General features: G+C 37.5%; 1 protein-coding gene across 3 annotated transcripts in view; it reads left to right on the forward strand.

The window, feature by feature from the left end:
• The window catches only part of HAPLN1 (hyaluronan and proteoglycan link protein 1), a 62,710-nt gene that overhangs the window by 21,209 nt on the left and 21,690 nt on the right, over positions 1–19,811 (forward strand). For 2 of the 3 annotated variants that reach the window (XM_057426400.1, XM_057426402.1), the window contains exon 2: positions 11,143–11,268. In XM_057426400.1, coding sequence (XP_057282383.1) covers positions 11,169–11,268 — 100 coding nt within the window. In that variant the 5' untranslated portion in view covers positions 11,143–11,168. Of the gene's footprint in view, positions 1–10,304; positions 10,531–11,142; positions 11,269–19,811 lie in introns of those variants that run through there. The other variant, XM_057426401.1, reaches the window with a different exon arrangement.

Consider the following 19,811-nt stretch of genomic DNA (forward strand, 5'->3'; position numbering starts at 1 on the left):
GCTGGCTTAAGTAGAAGCCAGTTATCAGTTATCAGCTTATTTTATAGTTTATGGTCCTAGTTGAAAATGACAGCCCTAACTTGTAAAAATAATAAGGAAGTGGTAAACCTTGTTGACATTTGGTACAGATCTCTCATGGACTGACAAACATTGAAGGCAGGTGATATTACATGCCATATGGAGAAAAATTACAATTGTTCAGTATTACATAGAATTCTGTAGTGCAGACTATGGCTTCTGAGCAGAAATGAGCAGAAATAACAATTTTCCAGGGCAATCTTTAGTAGTTCCTTCTGTTTTCTTCTCTTCCTGGTGGAGCAATGGGCTCAACAACCCTAGCCATTAGCACACCAAAGGGAAAACCAATCCTTTTTCCACGAGCAGCTCTTTGTGGCAGGGCATCTCCACTCAGACCGTTTTGGAGAGTACTGATGCATTGTTTCTCTTGCTTTTCAGTTCTTCACCCCAGGCCATCACTTTAAAGCCCCTCTTCGCAATGAGAGGAGCTTACTATGGAAATTTTCCTGTTGTTCTCACAGTTTGTCACTAGTCTCTGGGATGGGTACTTGAAAGTATCAGTGAAGCTTCAGTAACAATAAAAAAAAAAGCACAAGAAGGGCTGTGTCAAGGCAAAAGTCAACCTTAACCAGTGTGAAACAATCACCTGCAGTAATTGCTTAGGAAAAGGATATATATTCAAAAAAGGGGCAGGAATAGTGCAGACCTTCTCTGGCTCATATTTACTGTATCTTTGCAAGAGATCTTTCTGAGCATATGACTGTTCCTAAGCGCAGCTTTACTTCAAATGTGAGGATGTGGGTTGGGTAACACTGGTTGGGGGGTGTTCAATGCCTTGATAAGTGCTACTTGAGAGCTGGGAATTAGTCTGTGAGGTTGAATAGCCTGAATAATCCCAAGGACATTAAAGCACAAACAAAAGCCTTGCATTTATTCTGAGTGACTGTAGAAATGCTGATCATCTAATTAACTTGATTGAGTGGCACTTGCAAAAAGTATGTGAATCCTATCAGTTTGTCATTTATTGAAACTGGATATCCTACTTATGTATCTTTGAAACCCCATTCATTTTCAGCCTACCAGTGTTGGTGATATTATTATTATTGACTAAGCAAGGATGTGCCTTTTTCTGTCATAATCCAAATCGATTTCCATGTTAACTGAATTTTCCAGTTCAGAGACTGTCAAGAAAACCTGTTGTTTGCTCTATGTTTTGGGTTTGTTTTTTTTTTTTTAAATTCACACGTTTACTTTACTTTGCGCAAAGGACTGATCAAAAGCTAGCAGGTATTGCTGACAATCAAGATAAATGTCAGAACAGATCGATTAATGATGACATTGATTTTATTTTTTTTTTTAATGTCTTTTGTGTCATATCTCTGCAAATTAAAACCTGGCCTTAGGCTTTTTCTCTCACTTTGTGTATACTCTATCTTTGTTTATACTATACTCAACTCTGTGCTGTCTGTGGTTTCCCATACATTCTTTTTCTTAATTTATGCTTATATACTATTTAATTTTGTAATGAAGAATGTAGGTGTTTCCTGGGTACACATTGTTCAGTCACGTCTTCTTACACCTGAATGTATCTGAATCTAGAATATGATGCACTTTTGTTCTTGTACTAGGTGCTATAAAATGCATACTCTGTAAGCTATTTTTCTTACATAACTCAGGAGAGTTTTATTTACTATGACATGTCCTGCATTACAATTTTATAAGTTTCAAATTATTCTGTTAATTATGTATTTTACATTTTCTGAAATTTATTCAAAACATTATACTATTGCCTTATGAGGATGTTAAACCAAGGTAGTGTGTTCAGAGGAACTCATTTATTCTTTTTCATGCTACTTCTTTGATTTACAAGTATGTGTCAAAACTCTCTGTTTTCTCAACTTAGTATCCTCAGTCATTCTTCTTAGTGGTCCAAAGTGGAAATAAAACTGCCATTTTATTTTATCTTTATGTAATCTTAAATCTCAAAAGCATCACAACTAAAATGCATTGTGAAAAAGTTGCATTGCCCTACCACACCTCTGGAACATGAGAGAGCTATCTTCTTCATGTTTTGCACATAAACACAGCAGCAGACAGAGCCAAACCTTCTATATGACTAAGCATTGCAAAAGCCAGGCCATTAAGCCAGCTGCGTATTTCTCCATTTCATTTGCAGATGTTTAATGATTGGTGTCAGGAACAACAGTATGGTTCTGTAACACATAGAGTCTGCTTGGGAAATCACAGGAGTCAGATACTAAGTCAGAATATTAACAGCTGCGTCAAGACATCTCTCATAAGAAGCCCCAATTTAACTAACACTAAACGCTCATAAGTCATACATTTTCCCAGTGCTCTCAGTCTTGAGGTATTGCAGTGAAAAGATATTTGAGAAAAGCAGGGGGAAACTTGGTACAAGAAGACATCTGATTGCTTGTGTGTATACTTGCGATTAACTGCATGTATACATGTGGTTCAAGGCCGGGTTGGATGGTGCTTGCAGCAACCTGGTCTAGTGGAAGGTGTGCCTCCCTGTGTCAGGGGGTTGGAACTGGATGAGCTTTAAGGACCCTTTCAACCCAAACCAGTCTGTGATTCTATGATTCTCTGTCTCAGCATGTGAAAGCGTGCTGTGTTTATAAGTGGACCCCTAACAAAGAAGTCCATTTCTGTTCTGGATACTGATACATCTCATTGCAGAATTTGAGAACTCCTTCTAACTCTAAATATATCCGCTTTCACAATACCCTCTGAGCAACAGTTTTCTGGGTTTACTGTTACACTGCATCACAGAGAGCGAGATAAGATATCTCAAACCAATCCTCCCTACCACTTCCACCCCCCTCCAAGGTCACAAATGAAGAGTAGAAAGGGTAGAGTTGAACTCATGTCCCCTAGAGTATGAATTTATGCCTTAACCTCTAGACCTTCCTCCTCTTAAGAATAACTGATCTCAGTAGAAAATATGTTTTGCCATTGATTGCTGATTAATTCAGTTAAAAGACTGTTGAAAAAAATGTGCTTTTATAAGTGATCCCCATATGGCTTTGATCTGGCTGTACCCTCAGCTAATTCTTCATGACCAAATTCCCAAAGAAAACTTACACATCATTGCTGTAAGAAGCAGATGTTTGATGTAAAAAGGAAATGTTTACCTTTTTAGAAATAATGATTCAATGGGTACTTGCACTGTCAAGGTGTAATAGCAATTTTAAAAATATGCAGAGCATTATATCACTGTTATTATTTCTTGAGGAAACTGAGTGGCTTGGTAAACTCATTCTCAGTGACATTGAGAGCACCAACACTGCAGTTCTCAGACCACAAAAAAGAGGGAGGCCAGGACTAAGCACTCGTGGTTGGCCGGACAAGGAGTCCCATTTTATGCTTTGCATCAGGATCCATGCCAAAAATGGTATACTGCTTGTGATTCCTTACAGCAGGCTGGCACCAGGCTCCCACTCAGTAAGTCCGGCAGTGCATCTGTTCTCTCACATAGTGGGATTCTTCAAGGATGTGAAAGCACTCTCAGTGTTTTTTATTTTTATGTTGCTGGTACAGTCAGCTTAGCTGGGGAAAAGGAATGAGAACTTCATTGAATTAAATGTGGGCTAGTCAGAGATGTTGCACCTCCCTTACCTAAATATATAGGATCTGGCCTATTTGCATGTCTAAGGGTATTACCATTACGTGGACTGTTTCCTAACTTTACCATTCCCATAAATTTCAAAATATTTCTAAAGCAAAAAGTGTAAGACTAATTTTTAAATTGTGATTAGATCATTTGCTTGAGTAACTTATCAAAAAGTTTGAAGGAGTTTAGAAAGCTGTTGTCTACAATGACAGAATTTCCACATACGGTATTGGCATATGATATTTTTCTGTCTTCTCTTAAAGTCATTCCTTTTTTGCCATATTTTAAAAAAAAAAAGTTTTTCTTTTCCTTATAGGGGAGTTGTGTTTGGGCCTTGTTTTGATTTTAATGTGTAATAGCAGCTTTTCCAACAAGTTTACACTTGTACTTGTTGGAAACTGGAAGAGACTTGGGTCACTTAAATATATCTTCTCATCTGATTCAAAACATCAGCAGTTTTTAGGAGGCTGAGAGCACATGAGGACTTTTTGGGAAAATAGAGCATTTGTTGTAGGATGGATGAGCAGAGAAAACTATTAAATTAGGCTAGGATTTAGAGAATTTGGCTAGGATTTAGAGGATTTGTTTCTTGTCACCCTGGGTCCTGCCCTGGCACAGCTTAGTGGCCAAGAAACAGTTAGAAGTGCTGCTCTGATGCTCACTAACTTCAATGTTGCCAGTGTGAACTAACAGTCTTAGAGTATCCATCACCAAATGTCTCAATCTAATACCAATTAATGAATTAAATGTCAGAACGTCCACTAACTGGAATGGGCTTTGAGAAAAGTTTTTGCCTTTTCACTGTACACAAAGCCCTCCAAAATTCTACCCCCAACTGCTTAGAAGTGGTCTTAAACATTCAATTTAAAAGTATGGAATCTAGCACTGCAGTGCTAGAAAGGCAGTTCAAACTCCCAAAGACCTCAATAATAATAATAATTAATAATTTAACAAAATTTTTATTTAATATTATAAACAGGTCAAAAAAACAGTTAGTAAGAACCTACTTTGTCTGCTGATATATCATATATGAGATTTCCTTTTTAAAGATCCAAAGAAGCTAGTAAACTAGTTTTCATTCACCTTTGGCAGGGAAACAGACTACTAGAAGCTTAAGTCATTTATGTCCCTGTAAAAATCCAAGCATTCAAAAAAACCTGACAGAACTGAACACATCCATAGGGTAAAGGTTAAAGAAGCTGATAAAAAACTTTGTCAGAACTTTCCAAAGAAAATGGCCTTGCAGAAGTTACGCAGGCAGCTAGGAAGTATATCTGCAACCAAGAAAGCACCTTGAAGGGGATGTGTTAGTGATAGGAGGGGACCTGGGCGTGAAAAAAACAGTTTTGTAAATACATCCAAGAGGTAAGAAAAATGATGGAGAGAGATCAGATTTTCTTAATGACTCCCAGTGACCTCCAGGCTTGCAAGCTTAAGTCTAAAAGAGGCTTTCTGATGAAGCACAATCTGGCCGGAGAGCCAGCTCTCAAGCTGGACTGCAGAAGTTATTTGAAGATCACTAATATGTGTGGCAATTGAAGTAAATACTTTCTCTAAATGAAAGGACTGCAAGCAAGTGGATCTGCTTTGTAAAACTAAGAACAGTTATCTCTCTATGATGTCATGTTACATGTTATCAGAGAACATCCCATTGCCATACTTGAAGCAAAAACATCCAGATTCCTGAAATAAAGACATACTTATGTAGTCCATTATAAAGAAAAAGAAAACTGCTCAAAGGACTGAGTGACCAATATTCCAACAATGACAGACCTTAACTGAAGCATGTTTGCCATATACTTTTTTTGCATTAAACCTAGAGTACCAAATTTTCTAACTTCTAGTCATAAAGCTAGTCCTGACCTTGGATATACTCTATGAATAATGTCAAAAGTATTATTACCGTTGTTACCCTGTGTGTCTGGAATAAATCTCGTGTTTAAGACAAGGCAGACACTTCAAAGACTGTAAAGATATTTTCTTTCTCCCTGCAAGTAATTTATCAGCATTCTTCCCAGGAAATTAATAGACTTGAGGGGATTCCAGATGTCTCTGAATGGTCATGCTGCTTTTCCACTGGACTGTTCTGCCTGTGGTTAGGAAACTACTATGACAACCTGTTCTCCAGACATTGACCGTCTGGCATTTTAGGTGGCCCCAAGACTCACACAGTCTCACACATTTCCAAATTGCCTTAACTAACGAAGTAGCATGGGAGGAGGTCTTGGAATGCTTGCTCTAAGACATTCTAATAGAGCATGTAAACGTTATCGTTCTTATGCCATCAGTTGTTCTTTCTTTTTACCATGGCATTGGCAAAATTTATTTTGTGGGAACAATTTAACTCAGGGACCAGTCTGCTGAATCTGTCTTGCCTGAATTCCGTCAGCCTGGGGAGCTTTTTCCAGGAGTAGAACCTGTCTCCTTAACAAAGTAAATGAAAAGTAGAATCAAGACTAGATATTTTAAGGGCATATCAGGTCAAGAAGTGGATTTCCATTTGATTTTACTCAGGTCTTAAGTCTGTAGCTTGAATGGAGTATTTTATTGTTGCCTTTGAAGACTGAAAGATCTTTGAAGGAGACTGTAAATACTTACAAGAAGCTCAGTGCCCTTCAAGAGTAAGGCTGACTTTGTTGTTGCCTACTTTAGATGCCTACTTCTGGCATCAGGACATCTAAAATGAGTGTCAGTGCTACCAGGATGAGTCAGAACACTCACCCTTCTTCTGCAGTCAATAGATGAGTATTTGTTTCTTAAGGTGTTGCTTATCGTACTGAGTGGGAAGAGCTAGCCAAAAGAAATACTAATTACGTGAGGGACTCTGAATCACGGTTTATAAGGAACCCCTGAGTCAAGACTACACTTCAGGCACCTCTGTCCCTTGCTGTCCCTTTAATCTTGCATCATGAGTCCTTGACTAAATGAATTTGCATCTGTATTTTGTCTGCAAAACAGCCTCCTGTTAGATCACTGAGACAAAGAGGCCATGTAAAATGTGCCCTCCACATGAGTGTGCAAGATTCAGGCACACAATTCCCACTTGTCCAGAGAGGTCACACTGCAGGTAGATGAAGTTATTGAAAGAAAAAAGTGAATAGAAAAAAGACATCCTAGGTCAATTAAACACACATCTAACTTCCATTGGCCACAGTGGTTAGGTATAAAATGACTGTAACGATACCTTATACTCATAAGTGAAAGGTAAAACATTTATGTACAGACACACTAAGCTGGGTGTCCATGATCTGGAGCTGAATTCCACTCTTGTGTCTTGACTCAGTTGCCTAAACTGGAGTATCTATGCATATATATAAGGTGTGTATATATATATATATATATATATATATATATATATAATGTATGACCTTTAGGAGGCTTGAACCAGTCTTTTGGTACCAAAAATTTGTCTAATTGGCTATATGGAAGTATTCTAGTTTTAGGAAAAGCTATTGAAGAGAGTGTGTGAGTACTGCCTAGACTATTGTTTACTCCTATTCTGTTGTTTACTACCAGTGTCTAAAGATAAGAGACTCTCAGTTACTGCAGCTGATGTCCTCTCCCTGAAAATACATAATTTTTTTTTCATTGATAGGTATTTCTCTTGTGCTTAACATCAATTTGCAGATGAGCAGAGCTCTACAGAGAGAGGGGCTGTGGAGGCTTTTATTATACAGCAAGTTTGTGCTCAGATGTCAGTCCATACATTTGGGGCTATTTCAACCCTAAATTATTGAGGCTGATTTTATTGATTTTGTTACCTGTTTCAGATATTATTGATTACTACCTTCACTTGCTGGGTCTTACTGTATTAAATATAGGAAACCTCACAGAAAGAACCTTTTATGAAGAAATCCTCTGTGTCTGCCATAGGAGTTAGGTTTTCTCTGTCTCTTGCACTGTTACCTCATCTCCTTCTTCCACAGGCATCTGCTTTTGGACTTCTCTCCTGCTAAACCTTCTTTGCACTATGAAGTTACACACATGAGAAGACAGCATAGCATGTTGTTGCAATACTATCTTCTCTGAGAGTGGTTGAGATTAGAATTTCAAATTGTACCTAAGAATGAAGAGTTCTTAAGAATTTTAAAACTGAATGTGCCTATTTCCTTGAGCCTTGATGTTTCCCTTTAAAAACTACTTTTCAGCTTCTTTGTGTCCCTGTGCATGGAGATAACAGATTCATAAACTGCAGGAATTGAAACCAGTGCGAATTTCTTGAGTGTGACTAATCATTACCATTTCTTACAAAAAAAAATCACTCTCAGCCAAGATTTTATAAATTTTAATATGAAAACATCCACACCTATTGTGTCTCCCCGAAGGTCTTCCTTGGCTGCTGCAGAAATGTAGTCTAACTTCTATTGCTTTGGCTCGAGATGAAGATATGAATTCCTCTGGCTAATTGCTTTTTGGATGACCTACAAAGCACCAGGGGTCAAATTCCTGGCCTAGTAACATTGCTTTTCACTGTTCTGGCATGATGCCACAGCTCCCATCATGGGGAATCCCAAGTAGGAGAGTGAAAAGAGGTCATTCCTTACTTCAGACACCCACATTTCCTCAGCTGCTGCTGTACATGGTGGTAAAAGGGAGCAGCATTAAAACAGCTCAGACTTAAATGGAGGGTTGAAATGGCCCCCAATGTGACAATTCTGCCCAGCTAAAAATTTACTCTCTGTTGATTGACCTCAAGTATGAAGCATTTGGTGACTTAAGCAAAGATATGTGGTAGACCCATTTTCTAAAACATTAACCAGGCATTTGCTCTCCTGGAAAATAGCTTTCAAGTTCTTGCTGGTTCTGTACAGTCTGACAACACACACTTTAAAGGTGCAGATGAACATTATCAGTGTCAAACAGAGCACAGACAAGCACACACACCTGGCATTTGTGTGTGTGCTCTTTTGCACTCAATGAACAATTTAGGCTGCCCTTTCTATCTGTAGAACTAGAAGCCCAGACCTGTAAACTTTGCCTATTAACAAAGCTGAAGTACAACCATATTCCTCAAAAAACCCATGATGACCATAAGGCTGATTTAGTACCATGTCTGTAACGTGACATCTGAAATTGTTCAGCTGAATTCAGCAAATAGAGGAAAAGGAAGAGAAGATTTATCCAAGTCATGCTGACCTTCCTCTCCTCCCACTTGTGTGATGCTGTCATACAAGCTTTATAAAGTAACATGATATTTGCTTGAAGGTACATGCCAATATCTCTGAAAAGTATATCCTGCCCACTCAGTGCATCAGGCTAATCCTGAAACTAGTTGTTTTGACAATTATAACCTGATGATACTACATGGAGAACCATCCCCCATCATATTAGGGACACCTTGACAAAGAAGGGGAGCAGGTGTGGAGTTCTCCACCCATGTAACCAGAAGGTATCTTTTTCCGCAATAGAGCCCCAGTCCCTGTGCACATGGAGTTTGGTGGAGATGGGGATGCTGTAATACCACCTCTCATCTGATTATGTGATTGTTTCTTTTCACTAGTGCCATGGAAAATACTAGGTTTGTGGCAAGGGGTAGAGGCAACATGTTAATGCACATCTAAGGTGCACTATTTCCCAGAGCAGGTCTGTGCATCCCCCATGGGCTTTATTACCACATACTGCGTCCAGGAGGTTTACATCCAGCATAGGCTTCAGGCTGCAGACTGAGGTAGGAATAAACTTTGCCTTCAAAATCAAAGATACTTTGTTAACCAGACTATTTCCAAATCAAGAACACTCACTCCCAACCAAGACAAAAATAAAAAAAAAAATGACAGTTTTTAGTCAACAGCTAAAAAAAAAAGCCCCAAACCTGAAGCTTTCTTCACTCTTAGAGGGGAAACATCACGTTCCAGGTCTGGGATTTGTGGGGAAAAGAGACATCTGGTATTACGCCAGTGTACCCTGCCTTTTCCATCAGCCAGGCTGGTGGTCCCATTGTGCGGGAGGAATACAACTTCTCTGGTTAGCCAAGGCTCAGGCTGACTTGCTCCAGGGGGAGCCGCATCTGTCCTTGCTCTCTGGAATGGAGGTCATCTGCTTTCCAGGAAAGAGGGTGTGGCTGGAGAGCCTTGAGATACTGAGCGTGGACCACCTGGAAAACTGTACAGCCAGCACTTTTCCTACTTCTAGACACTCCACAGTAAGGAGTAAGGGATGCTGAATTGGCTCTGAACTCCCACCCAAACTTGCTTTGAACAAATGGAAGCACAGGCAAGTAACATGCATGTTCTGTTAAGAAAATATAGAATCAGCATTTCTGCAACTTAGTCTGTATTAGAAGTTGGGTCAGATTACAATATTTGACTCTAGACTTGAAACACATAGGTGTTTAAGTCTGTTTGGGGATCGGCTGTTTGCAAAGCTCAGACATTTACTCAGATTGTGGTTGAGAGTGCACTGTAACTTTGATGTATTTCTACCTTGTTGGAGAAAAAGGGGGAAAAAAATTGTCTCTGCATCACAGAAAAAGTATGTTAATAACATAGCCACTCTTTCATGATTGGGGAAAAAATCTGAGTATCTTGAAAGACAAAGTTGGAAAATAGCTATCTTTTATTTCAAGAAATCAGGGTCATAAAAATCAGACTATAAAACACACAGCAGCCTGAACCCTCTAGTATTTTATGCCTCCTTTTCTATTTCAGGTCTTCATTTGCCTAATTGCAACTCAGAGGCTGGCAGAGATTTTCCCTGCAGCACTCATCTCTGCTGACTGCAGGGACCCTACCTGGCACACTAAGTTAGTGCGTCAGCATTCTAGGTAGAAATGAATGAAAAATCAATCAGGGCAACTGCAGTGGTAGCATATACAACTGTAACCTACTTTGTTCCTGGTTTCGAACATTTCATTATATATTTAGGCATCTTTTAAAATGGTAAGTGAATCTGAAATAAAAAAGATCTTTTTGGTCAGTCTAAGAAATGTTTTGTCGTCTTTACTGCTTAGGTCAAGCAAACTTACCACCCTGACAGCTAAGTTAACTTGCCGTCTTAATTGAAATGTCAAAACCTATGAGAAGATTGTTTTAATCTTGAAAATCTATCACCAACAGATTGCATCATGCAGTGGGTGCAGATATAGTGATAGCTTTGATTTTTTTAACTTTATTTGCAGACCAGATCTAGAGTAAGTCTGGAAAAGCAAAAGTACACTACAGCCTTTTTTTTGAAACACAGGTATTGCTCACAAGTGATCTTGCAAAGAGTTTGGTTTATGGATAATTGTGTGTGTGCTTTTATTTTTTCATGTTGCATTTCTGTGTAGGCAGAGTTAAATATGGGTTGGCAGTTTCATGTAATGAAAGTCTGTGATAAGAACATCCAGTCTTCATATCGAAAAAATTAGTAGCTGCTGTAACTTTTTCAGCTGAATGGGTTAAATATCTTATAAACCCCTTGTAAGACCATTGCTGTAACAAGTCGTGCAGTGCAACACTGAAGGTATCAAAAAAAATTCACAAGCCTCTTTGTATGTGATGCCCTTACAGTGGAGAAGATTCTTTTAACTATAAAGATGAAGAGTCTACTTTTTCTGGTGCTGATTTCTGTCTGCTGGGCTGAACCTCATTCTGACAACTCAAGTCTGGGTCATGAAAGAAGTGTTAACATTCAAGGTAAGGAAATAGAAGAGAAAATACCAGTATCTACAGATTGCTGAGGAAAAAACATTATTGCTGAGAATAATGTCCTTAATGAGCCTTGGTTTTTTTATAGAGTTGTGCTTTTTAAAATATACTCTTATTATTGATGTCCACACCTTTTCTGTTCTGGTTGTGTTGCATTACTATTACTCCTACAGAAAGTAAAAAAATAATGAAAGTTGCACTGTTTAACAGCACTTAGTCACAACCTTGCAAATACTAGTGAGTAAAATACAGCATAATTTAAGAGAAAGGAAAAAAAACATGCATCCTAAAGTAAGAATAAGCAACTGCAATAGTTGTAACATCTTTAGTTTATTGTGGAATATATTTGATTTTAAGAGGACTGTCATACATTGTTCTTCACATTACAGAAATTTATTGCTGATGATTATTTTAAAAGCCTCAGCACATGAGATCATAATTAGGCAATTTAAATTAGGAAAAAAAAAAAAGCTTACCCCAGAAGAAAATATGTCTTTCCTCATACCTTTAATTTGCACTAGGTATTATACTGGCCTTCTGCATAATCACATTTGATTCAGGTTTGAATCCTAGAGCTTATAGCTTTAGCAGGATTTGAGTGTGCAGTACAATGCAGCTGTTTTTTCAGTCCCTGCTTTAGTCATTGAGGGACATCCTCTGTAAGAAAAATCAAGGGATTTATGCAATAAGGATAGACAGAACTAACAGGGGTTTTCCTGCTTTCAGTTATAAATTTCTTGAGGCTGACTAAAATCAGTCTTGCAAAATTAAGAAATGCAGCATTATTGTTCTTTCTCTCTCTAAGACTGATTCATTTCTCTTTGTCAGCTGGCAAACTGTGTTATTTGAGTGTTTGTGTAAATATGAATTACCAAATTAGGGCAGATTACTAAGAAAGCCTTAACATTCAGAAGTTCACAGGAAAGTCACAGAAGTTAAAGATACCCTGCATTTATTAAAACAAGCACTATTAAAACAGATTTTCAAGGTCAAACAAGGGATAACAGATAGCTAGCTTCATGTTAAGGAAACTCACAGGATGAAGGTCGAATGAATGTGTTGTATCAAAATGGAGGTAATCACTGTTGTGAGATGATGAATATTTGTTACCCAGGGTAAATTTCAAACTTGACATCAATGTTTAAGACATACATAGTTTGCCTTTCCTTGTATAATGCAGTTTTTTATCTTTGAACTCGAGTTATCTTTTTGAAAGGTTAAATAAGCGGAAATAATTAAACTCATTCAAAACTTGCTTAGTCAGCAGTTTAGTGTAATTCTAAAATCATGCGTATGGCTTATCACACTAGTCCTTCAGCTTGTGTACAGTGCAGTCTGCAAGTGCTAAATAGTTCGAAGGTGATAAAAGTTTCAAGATAGACCATTCCCCCTACCTATGAAAACTCATCAGAACCTCAAGTTTATTCCTTCAAGGAAAGCTTAAAATTGAGCTATGCCATGAGCTTAGTTCATCAGCTGCTTCAGGCTCTGAAATACATAGACCACAAATAAAAAAGAATAAAACTACTTGGAACTTACCAGTATTTCAATACTGATTTTTTTTCATTCTTCTCTGTATTGTGGAATCTCAAAAGGTTTGGGAGTCCACTATGCCCAATGCTGCATAAACATATATGCTGGAAATGAGCTGGAACATGTATTACAGCTTCATAAAAAAGATATTCTATATTACATTAAGGAGTGTAGCCTCTCCCTCTGCAGCTGATATCCAAGAGATCTGTAGCTAACCTCCTTTTGGACTGTGTGTTTTGGAGTGCCTTGGAATAACAAAAGCCAGGAACAGTGTTGTGTAGTCAAGTACTCAGAGCTGAAAGGGGTCTCTTGAGGCAATGAACTAAACTGTCCTCTATTCCAGTTTCTTCACATCAGGCAATCTTCTGTAGGTCTAGTTTGATTTTTAAAAAAGAACATTACTATAAGGTAGTTTTGGACACTATCTTTCTGCTACAAAAACCGCTCTCCTAATTTTCTTCCTGTTTATTCACAGCCATTGTATGGCCTTATGCTTCTAGTGTTATTCCTTAGCTTCAAATAAAAAATTTTCTTCTTTGACATTCACCTTAAGATGTTAATAAGTTAACACCACATCCTCACAGCTATTATTTGTGCAAACTTTTCCAAATTCTCACTTAAGTGTATAACCCCCAGTTACCTGGTAACGTTAGTTGTTCATTTCTACACTTGTTCTCGTTTGAATGCATACTTCCTGAGTGTGCCCAGCCAGGATTTTATTCCGGATAATAATTTACACTGGCATAACTAATTTTTTTTTTTTTTTTTTTCAGCTACCAATGCACTGTTTTTCAGACTTTGGGTCAAATCTGTACTCTTCCCAGCCATGCTGCAGTGCTGATCAGTCATCTATTGTGATAGATAATATTTAGCAGTCATTCTCCCTCATCACTTACAATTGCCAATTACTGTGTTTATATGAATAATTCTTCATTCTAGATCTTCAAAATCTATGTATTCAACATGAAAAGTTACCATACATTTTTCATCCTTCTTTCTTCAAATGTTCTAAATACTCATTCTCCTCCCTTCAGTGATGCATAATATGCTATGTGAAAATTTTATTAATACAATGGTCACACTTATTTTAGAAGGTAAAATTAGTGGAAATAATAAGTCTCAAAAATTATGCCGGAGACAGTTAACTGGTCTTTTTTTATGCTAATCATTGATGTTTCAGCCCAAGAAATAATCTCCTCTGTATCTAGTTCTTAGACATTTAACAAAGTTTCTACCAAAACATCTATTTTCTCCATCCTAATTCCATATATTTCCAATATCATTGGAAATGAGCTCAAATAATTGATGCATCACATTTTCCTGGCATTATACATTTACTGTTATTATATATTTTATATCAAATTAGCCTGATATCCTTTGGTAGGTATCTACTGGAATTTATCCCTCTTTCTAATGACATATTCCATTTCTGTTCTTCAGCATTTTTTCTTAAAAAAATATTCTAATGCCCTGTTTGCTGTTGAGGTCAGACTAATCAGCCTGTTAATGGTTAAATTACTCTCCTTACATGTATTTGTTATTTAACTGTTGTCCAGAAATACATGGCACATTCTTAAAGTGGTACATGAGCTATTATGTCTGCCATCAGGTTTGCCATACCAAGTATCAGTAGTAAAGCCAGTAATTCAGGCTGTGAGGTGTTCTACTCTTTTCTTTGAATATCATATATTTTATGAGTTCAGCTTTTATCTTTATGTTTTCATTTCATACCAATGCATTCATGTACTTTAAGCAACATCATACTTTCAGAGCATCAAATCCAGTGTTATTAGAAAGGGGATTTGTTAATACAGCACTTGCTGTATTGTCTTCCACCTTTATCTGTTTAGTGACTCCATACTGCAAAATGAAACTGTGTCAGTTTAAAAGACTTCTATTTCACTGCTTTGTCAAGAGTTTTTGCAGCCATTCCTGACCTGCTTTTGATCCACACTTTGTTTTGTCCTCACTATCATTTCTTATTTCTTCACAGCCTCCTAGACAACTAATTCACAATGCCGCCTCATCACCTTTATCTTTCATTTGGCCTTCCTAAAAAGCAACCACCTATTAATATTTTATTATGGTCTGACAGCTATTTCAGCATGCTTCTCACTCCCTTAACAACTCTGGAACCAGGAGATCTAGTTAACTCACTTTGCTGCCCCTCCATTAGTATAAGAGCTTCTGCCATCTCTCTCATATTCAGCATTTGCTAACCAGAATGAATATTATTTAATACATTTTATTGTTCTTTTATTGAACTGATAGGTCATTGCGCTTATGAACACAGAGCTTACATCTTTCAAATGTTCACTCTCTTGAAACTGGATTTCTTCAGCTTTACTAAACACTTGCCAACCTCCTTAATACTGCAAAAGGTATAGATGTGTCCTCTCTTAAATCTACCAATTTTTCTTAGAAATGAGTCACTGGCTTCATTCATATGCCTGTTCCTGCAGTCAGTGTCAGCTCCAGTTCCTGCTTCTCCCCTTTTTGGTTAATACAGTAAAGCAGGACCTCAGTCAAATTTCTCATCCAATAGATGCTTCTACCTTCCCACTTTTATTAGTACTCCTTTCTGTTTCTTTCTTCTGGCCCACTTCTTTTGTATATATCTTTTATTCTTTTGTTTCCTTCCAATATATATTAACAAAATTCATAACACATCTCAAGCTGCATTTTGTCTTCTGTGACTTTATTTCCTTTCCTGAAGCCTCTGCTAGATTTCATGCTTTTGGTCAGGCTGCTCTGTGTTGACCATACCAACTTCCTCTCTGGTAGCTTCTCTGCATGCAAAAGTCATTCCAGTTTAACTTTTGTGGATAAAAGCAAATGAGAGAACTGTATTTAAATAAGATGCATTGTCTGTCTGGCCTCCATCACCCCAGCAAACTGTGTGTGTCTTAAGGGATACCAGTTTCACTCTTCAAAAAAAGTCATACTCCTAAATGAAATCACCTAATGAATATGAAAATGGGACAAAAATATACTCTAGCTACATAAGTGACCACAACAAAAAAATAGTACTACTCTAACCATATAAATGTAATTAAAGGCATAGTTTTCCCAGAACTCATGATCTGTGAAGGACTGTGTCCCATGAGAGAGGAAGACTTTTTTTTCCCAGTGTTCAGCTTTGTATATCTGTGTAATCTATTCATAGTGCTAGTTGCTGACCAATTACTCAAAGAGGCAAAGTACTCTTCAGAAACAAGAGTATTCTTCTGTGTGTAGCTGTTCTGTGAAACAAATGAATTTGACTAAACCATTGCAATAATTGCTCAGGAGTGGCAGGAGGCTTTAACAGATGCTTTCAGTTTGTTCAGGGTTTAGAAATACAAGAAAGGCCAGCAAAGAGAATACAAAGCTTGATTTGTGAAGGATCAACCTTTAACTTTTTAGCTTTTCTTTAAATATAAATAAATTTTTATTACGCAGAATATATGGAAATACAGCCATTTGCCTATCAAGATCTCTTTTGAGTTTTATTTATACACACCAAGAAATATGTCAACATGGATTGAGCAGAAAACTTTCTAATACTGCCCCACTGAAAAAAAAAGGTTAAATCGATAAATCAATAACTAAAGCAGACAAAATCATTGTCCCACTTGTAATGTACTATAATGAGTTTTGTTTACAGTCCAATTCCTTTTCTTCGGAAAAAGCCAGGTCCATCAAAGAGAAAGAAGCTGCATAGAATTGCTGGCCTAGCCAAAAAAATGATAGGAGTTTAGATACACTACTGATTTGACCTCTTATATTAATTCCTATCTTTCCAAGTTCCATGCTTTTCCACTTTCCTTTTGACTTTCTTTCTTCAGTCCACCTTTCTGCATTTTCCCATTTTCGGGGAAGTTACCTGTTATGTCTTTTCATTTTCTTGCATTTATCTTTTCAGCTTAAATTTCTTTTTGGTTTTGTTGGTATTGAGGGCAGTTTAGATTATGTCATGATCCATTTTGCAGTCTCTTCTTACAACTGGGCTGCTTCCTTTACATCAACACAACTTGCTTTCCTCTTCAGAGCATGGCATGTTTCAATAGCCATGAAATGTTATAGAAATGTCAGCAAAGAGCAACCTCGCCTCCTGTTGGCATGTTGGTTTCATTAAACTCATTCAGGACTGTGTATACTGGAATAGACCTTAAATGATAGGTACCAGTATGAAAAAAGAAAGTTGTAAGAATTTATTACATAAGCAAAATACATAAATTTAAATTACTAATTTGCCTTTACTTGTTACATCAGTCGAATTCCATATACATAGCATCTAAAGGTAATTAAATAATTGGGAAAGCTCCTCAGTAGTGTAATATTTTGGTTTTTGTCAAACATTCTCAATGCCACCCATGAAGATTTCCTTCTCTGCAGAAAAGGTGTAGCAACAGTGTCATGATTGTGTTCTATTTTGCTCTATGAGGCCCGATCTTCATGCAATTTCTTTATGCTGAAGTAAACATATTCTTTATTTAAGGCAAAAGGTGGCAATATTTTAGAAGAGCTGAAGTTTTTTATTTCCCTGATGGTTTTATGTACTCCATAAGAAAGAAGAAAAGGTCTCCTAGAAACTTAAACTCGAGATAGTATTGGCACTTTAACAATTCCCCTCAATGTGTAACTCAGGGTGAGTAGATGGCATCAGCCGAAAAACATTTTACCTCAGTCTTGTCATCTCTATATTGGAAAGACAGATTTGTTCTCTACCATTTATAAAAAGGGTATTTTTAGCTGCATTATTATTTGGAACAATGAAGCTGAATGTTTTTTGCTGAAATTTATCTAGCATCTCTCTTACCAGTTGTATGTCAAAACTTAAAAGTAATGTGTAGATTATTTTAACCTGTCAGTTTAGAGGCAGGAACACAGGAGGTAGATGCTTGTATTTTCTTTCTCATGACATAAACAAAATGACATTAATGCTTGGGACAAATTAAAACAGCTTTTACTAGTCTTATAGGTGATGTAAATTTTTAGATTTTTTTTTTTCTTTCTAAAAACAGAAATAAAAAGGTAGTTAGTTAAAACATAGGAAAAAATGTAGTAGGAAAAGTATATGAAAAATGTCATTCTTCCTTTGGGTTCTCTGAGTAATACACATGTAAATCAGTAATGTACACATGTATATCAGCAATGCACTTCTGTCCGTGTTACAAGAAGTAGGAATTATTGTTAGTACATAAAATACTTTTGAGTTTTAACTAAAATTGTTACTACTATAGGAAGAGTGAGGATATTTTAGAATGAGAGTTACCTTCAAGTGCCTGGAAATGCTACAGGACAGCAAGAAACAGCTCTGTGTTTAAAATAGAATGGCACACAATGTTATTAACCTAATGGTTTAGTAGCAATGTGGAATATTTGGCAATACATGAGTTTATCTGACAAAACACATTTGTGGTTTGATCCGTGACTTCACGATTTTTTTTTCTCTTTAAAAATGCACATTTTTTTTCTCCCCTGTTGCTCTGTAAATTAGTCCACTAAAATGTGGGAATAAGGAAGTTTCTTAGCCAGGTCAGCATAAGCTTCTTGAAGGTTCTGGTGGATAAAGTGGATAAAGCTGTTTGCCAAGGATTTGTGCTGTCACTCATCCTCTCTGCCCCACATTATGTTCCTGGCCTTCCAAACTGGCTTGCCATTGCTCTTGAGTGCAGAAGCCAATTAAGGAAGAGAGATAAAAAAGTCCAATCCAAAACAAAAAAGGAAACAAAAAGAAAACCCCACGCCAAAGAAAACCAGCATAAAAGACAAACAGATCTAAGTGAATGTACAGAAGGAAGATTTGGAACTAAACCAATAACCCAGCCAGGTGAGACTGAATTGACAGCTCTAACAGCATGGGAGGGAGCAAGTTCACTTACTGTCCTTGAAATCAGGATCACACTGAACTCAAGGTTAGATGTGTACAAAGTAATGACAACCAGAGCAGCATAGCATTCAGTGAGGTGGAAAATAAAAGAGAGGGTGTATTGTGCTGCTGCCTCTGCTTATTGCTTAAGGTAGCAAGATACCCTTTTGCCTGCAGTATATGCATGCTTAATTTGGCACCACTAAGGTACAGCAAAGATGACCTGAATAGTTGTGTGTGTTATCTGGTGCAGCTTGTCAGTTTCTGCAACTTGGGCAAACTCATTTTTAGCTAGCTTAGATTTTTTGCATTATGTTGCCTTTGTCATCCATCTAATTGCATCAGGAGGATTCACAGAAGGCCACAGCCTGTCAGAAGTGATATTAGGGAAGCAGGAGTAAAAAAATGTGGCAAATTACTCTCCAGTGGTGCCTGGTTCTGTACTAACAGCTAAGCTGTTTTACAAGGCAAAATATGTCTGCAGTGGTGAAAATCCCACCTAGCAAACCTTTCTCATCCTATTTCTGGCCTTAGAGCTGAGACTAGAGCCAATAACCAGGCTGTTGCCATCTCTGTTCCCAACAGAAGGAGCAGCTGGAGGTTGCCCAGCACATTCCTCACCATTAGTCCACTGTCTGATGCTCTTGAGTGGGAATGCATGTTGCCTTGTCTCCAGCAAGGATCCAAACTGTCCGGTTGCAGATAAATGATTAGTGAAGGATAATCTGGTGTTTGCCGAGTTTACAGTGGCTTGGCCATTCCCCTTACAAATTCTGTGGTGTTGCTTCTAAAGAAAGTAGTTCTTGGGGAAAAAAAAATTACTCTCTTCTCCAAGTAACATGCAGGACTTTGTGGTAACACTCATGTGTCCCATCTTTTTCTTTCTTGCACTCATCTTTTAGATATTCCTGCCATTTAGATACAAAGATAATTTTAGCCAAAAAGAGCAGCCTCCTCAGGAGCCCTATAAAGAAAGCAGCCAGATCGGACAAACCTGTAAAACAGTGTTGACCTCATCTTCCATGATCAGATCATCAGTTCTCAACAGCTTGTTTTATTAAGGTAACCAAGGAAGCAGGATTATTCCTCATTTAAGCTGACTTTCACAGCAGTAAGCTGGAATGCTGCATCCAGACTGCTAAAC

Source organism: Pezoporus wallicus, unplaced genomic scaffold (assembly GCF_028554395.1).
Source record: "Pezoporus wallicus isolate ANWC-B61680 ecotype Strahan unplaced genomic scaffold, APGP_CSIRO_Pwel_v1 contig_4485, whole genome shotgun sequence".
Taxonomy (NCBI): Eukaryota; Metazoa; Chordata; class Aves; order Psittaciformes; family Psittacidae; genus Pezoporus; species Pezoporus wallicus.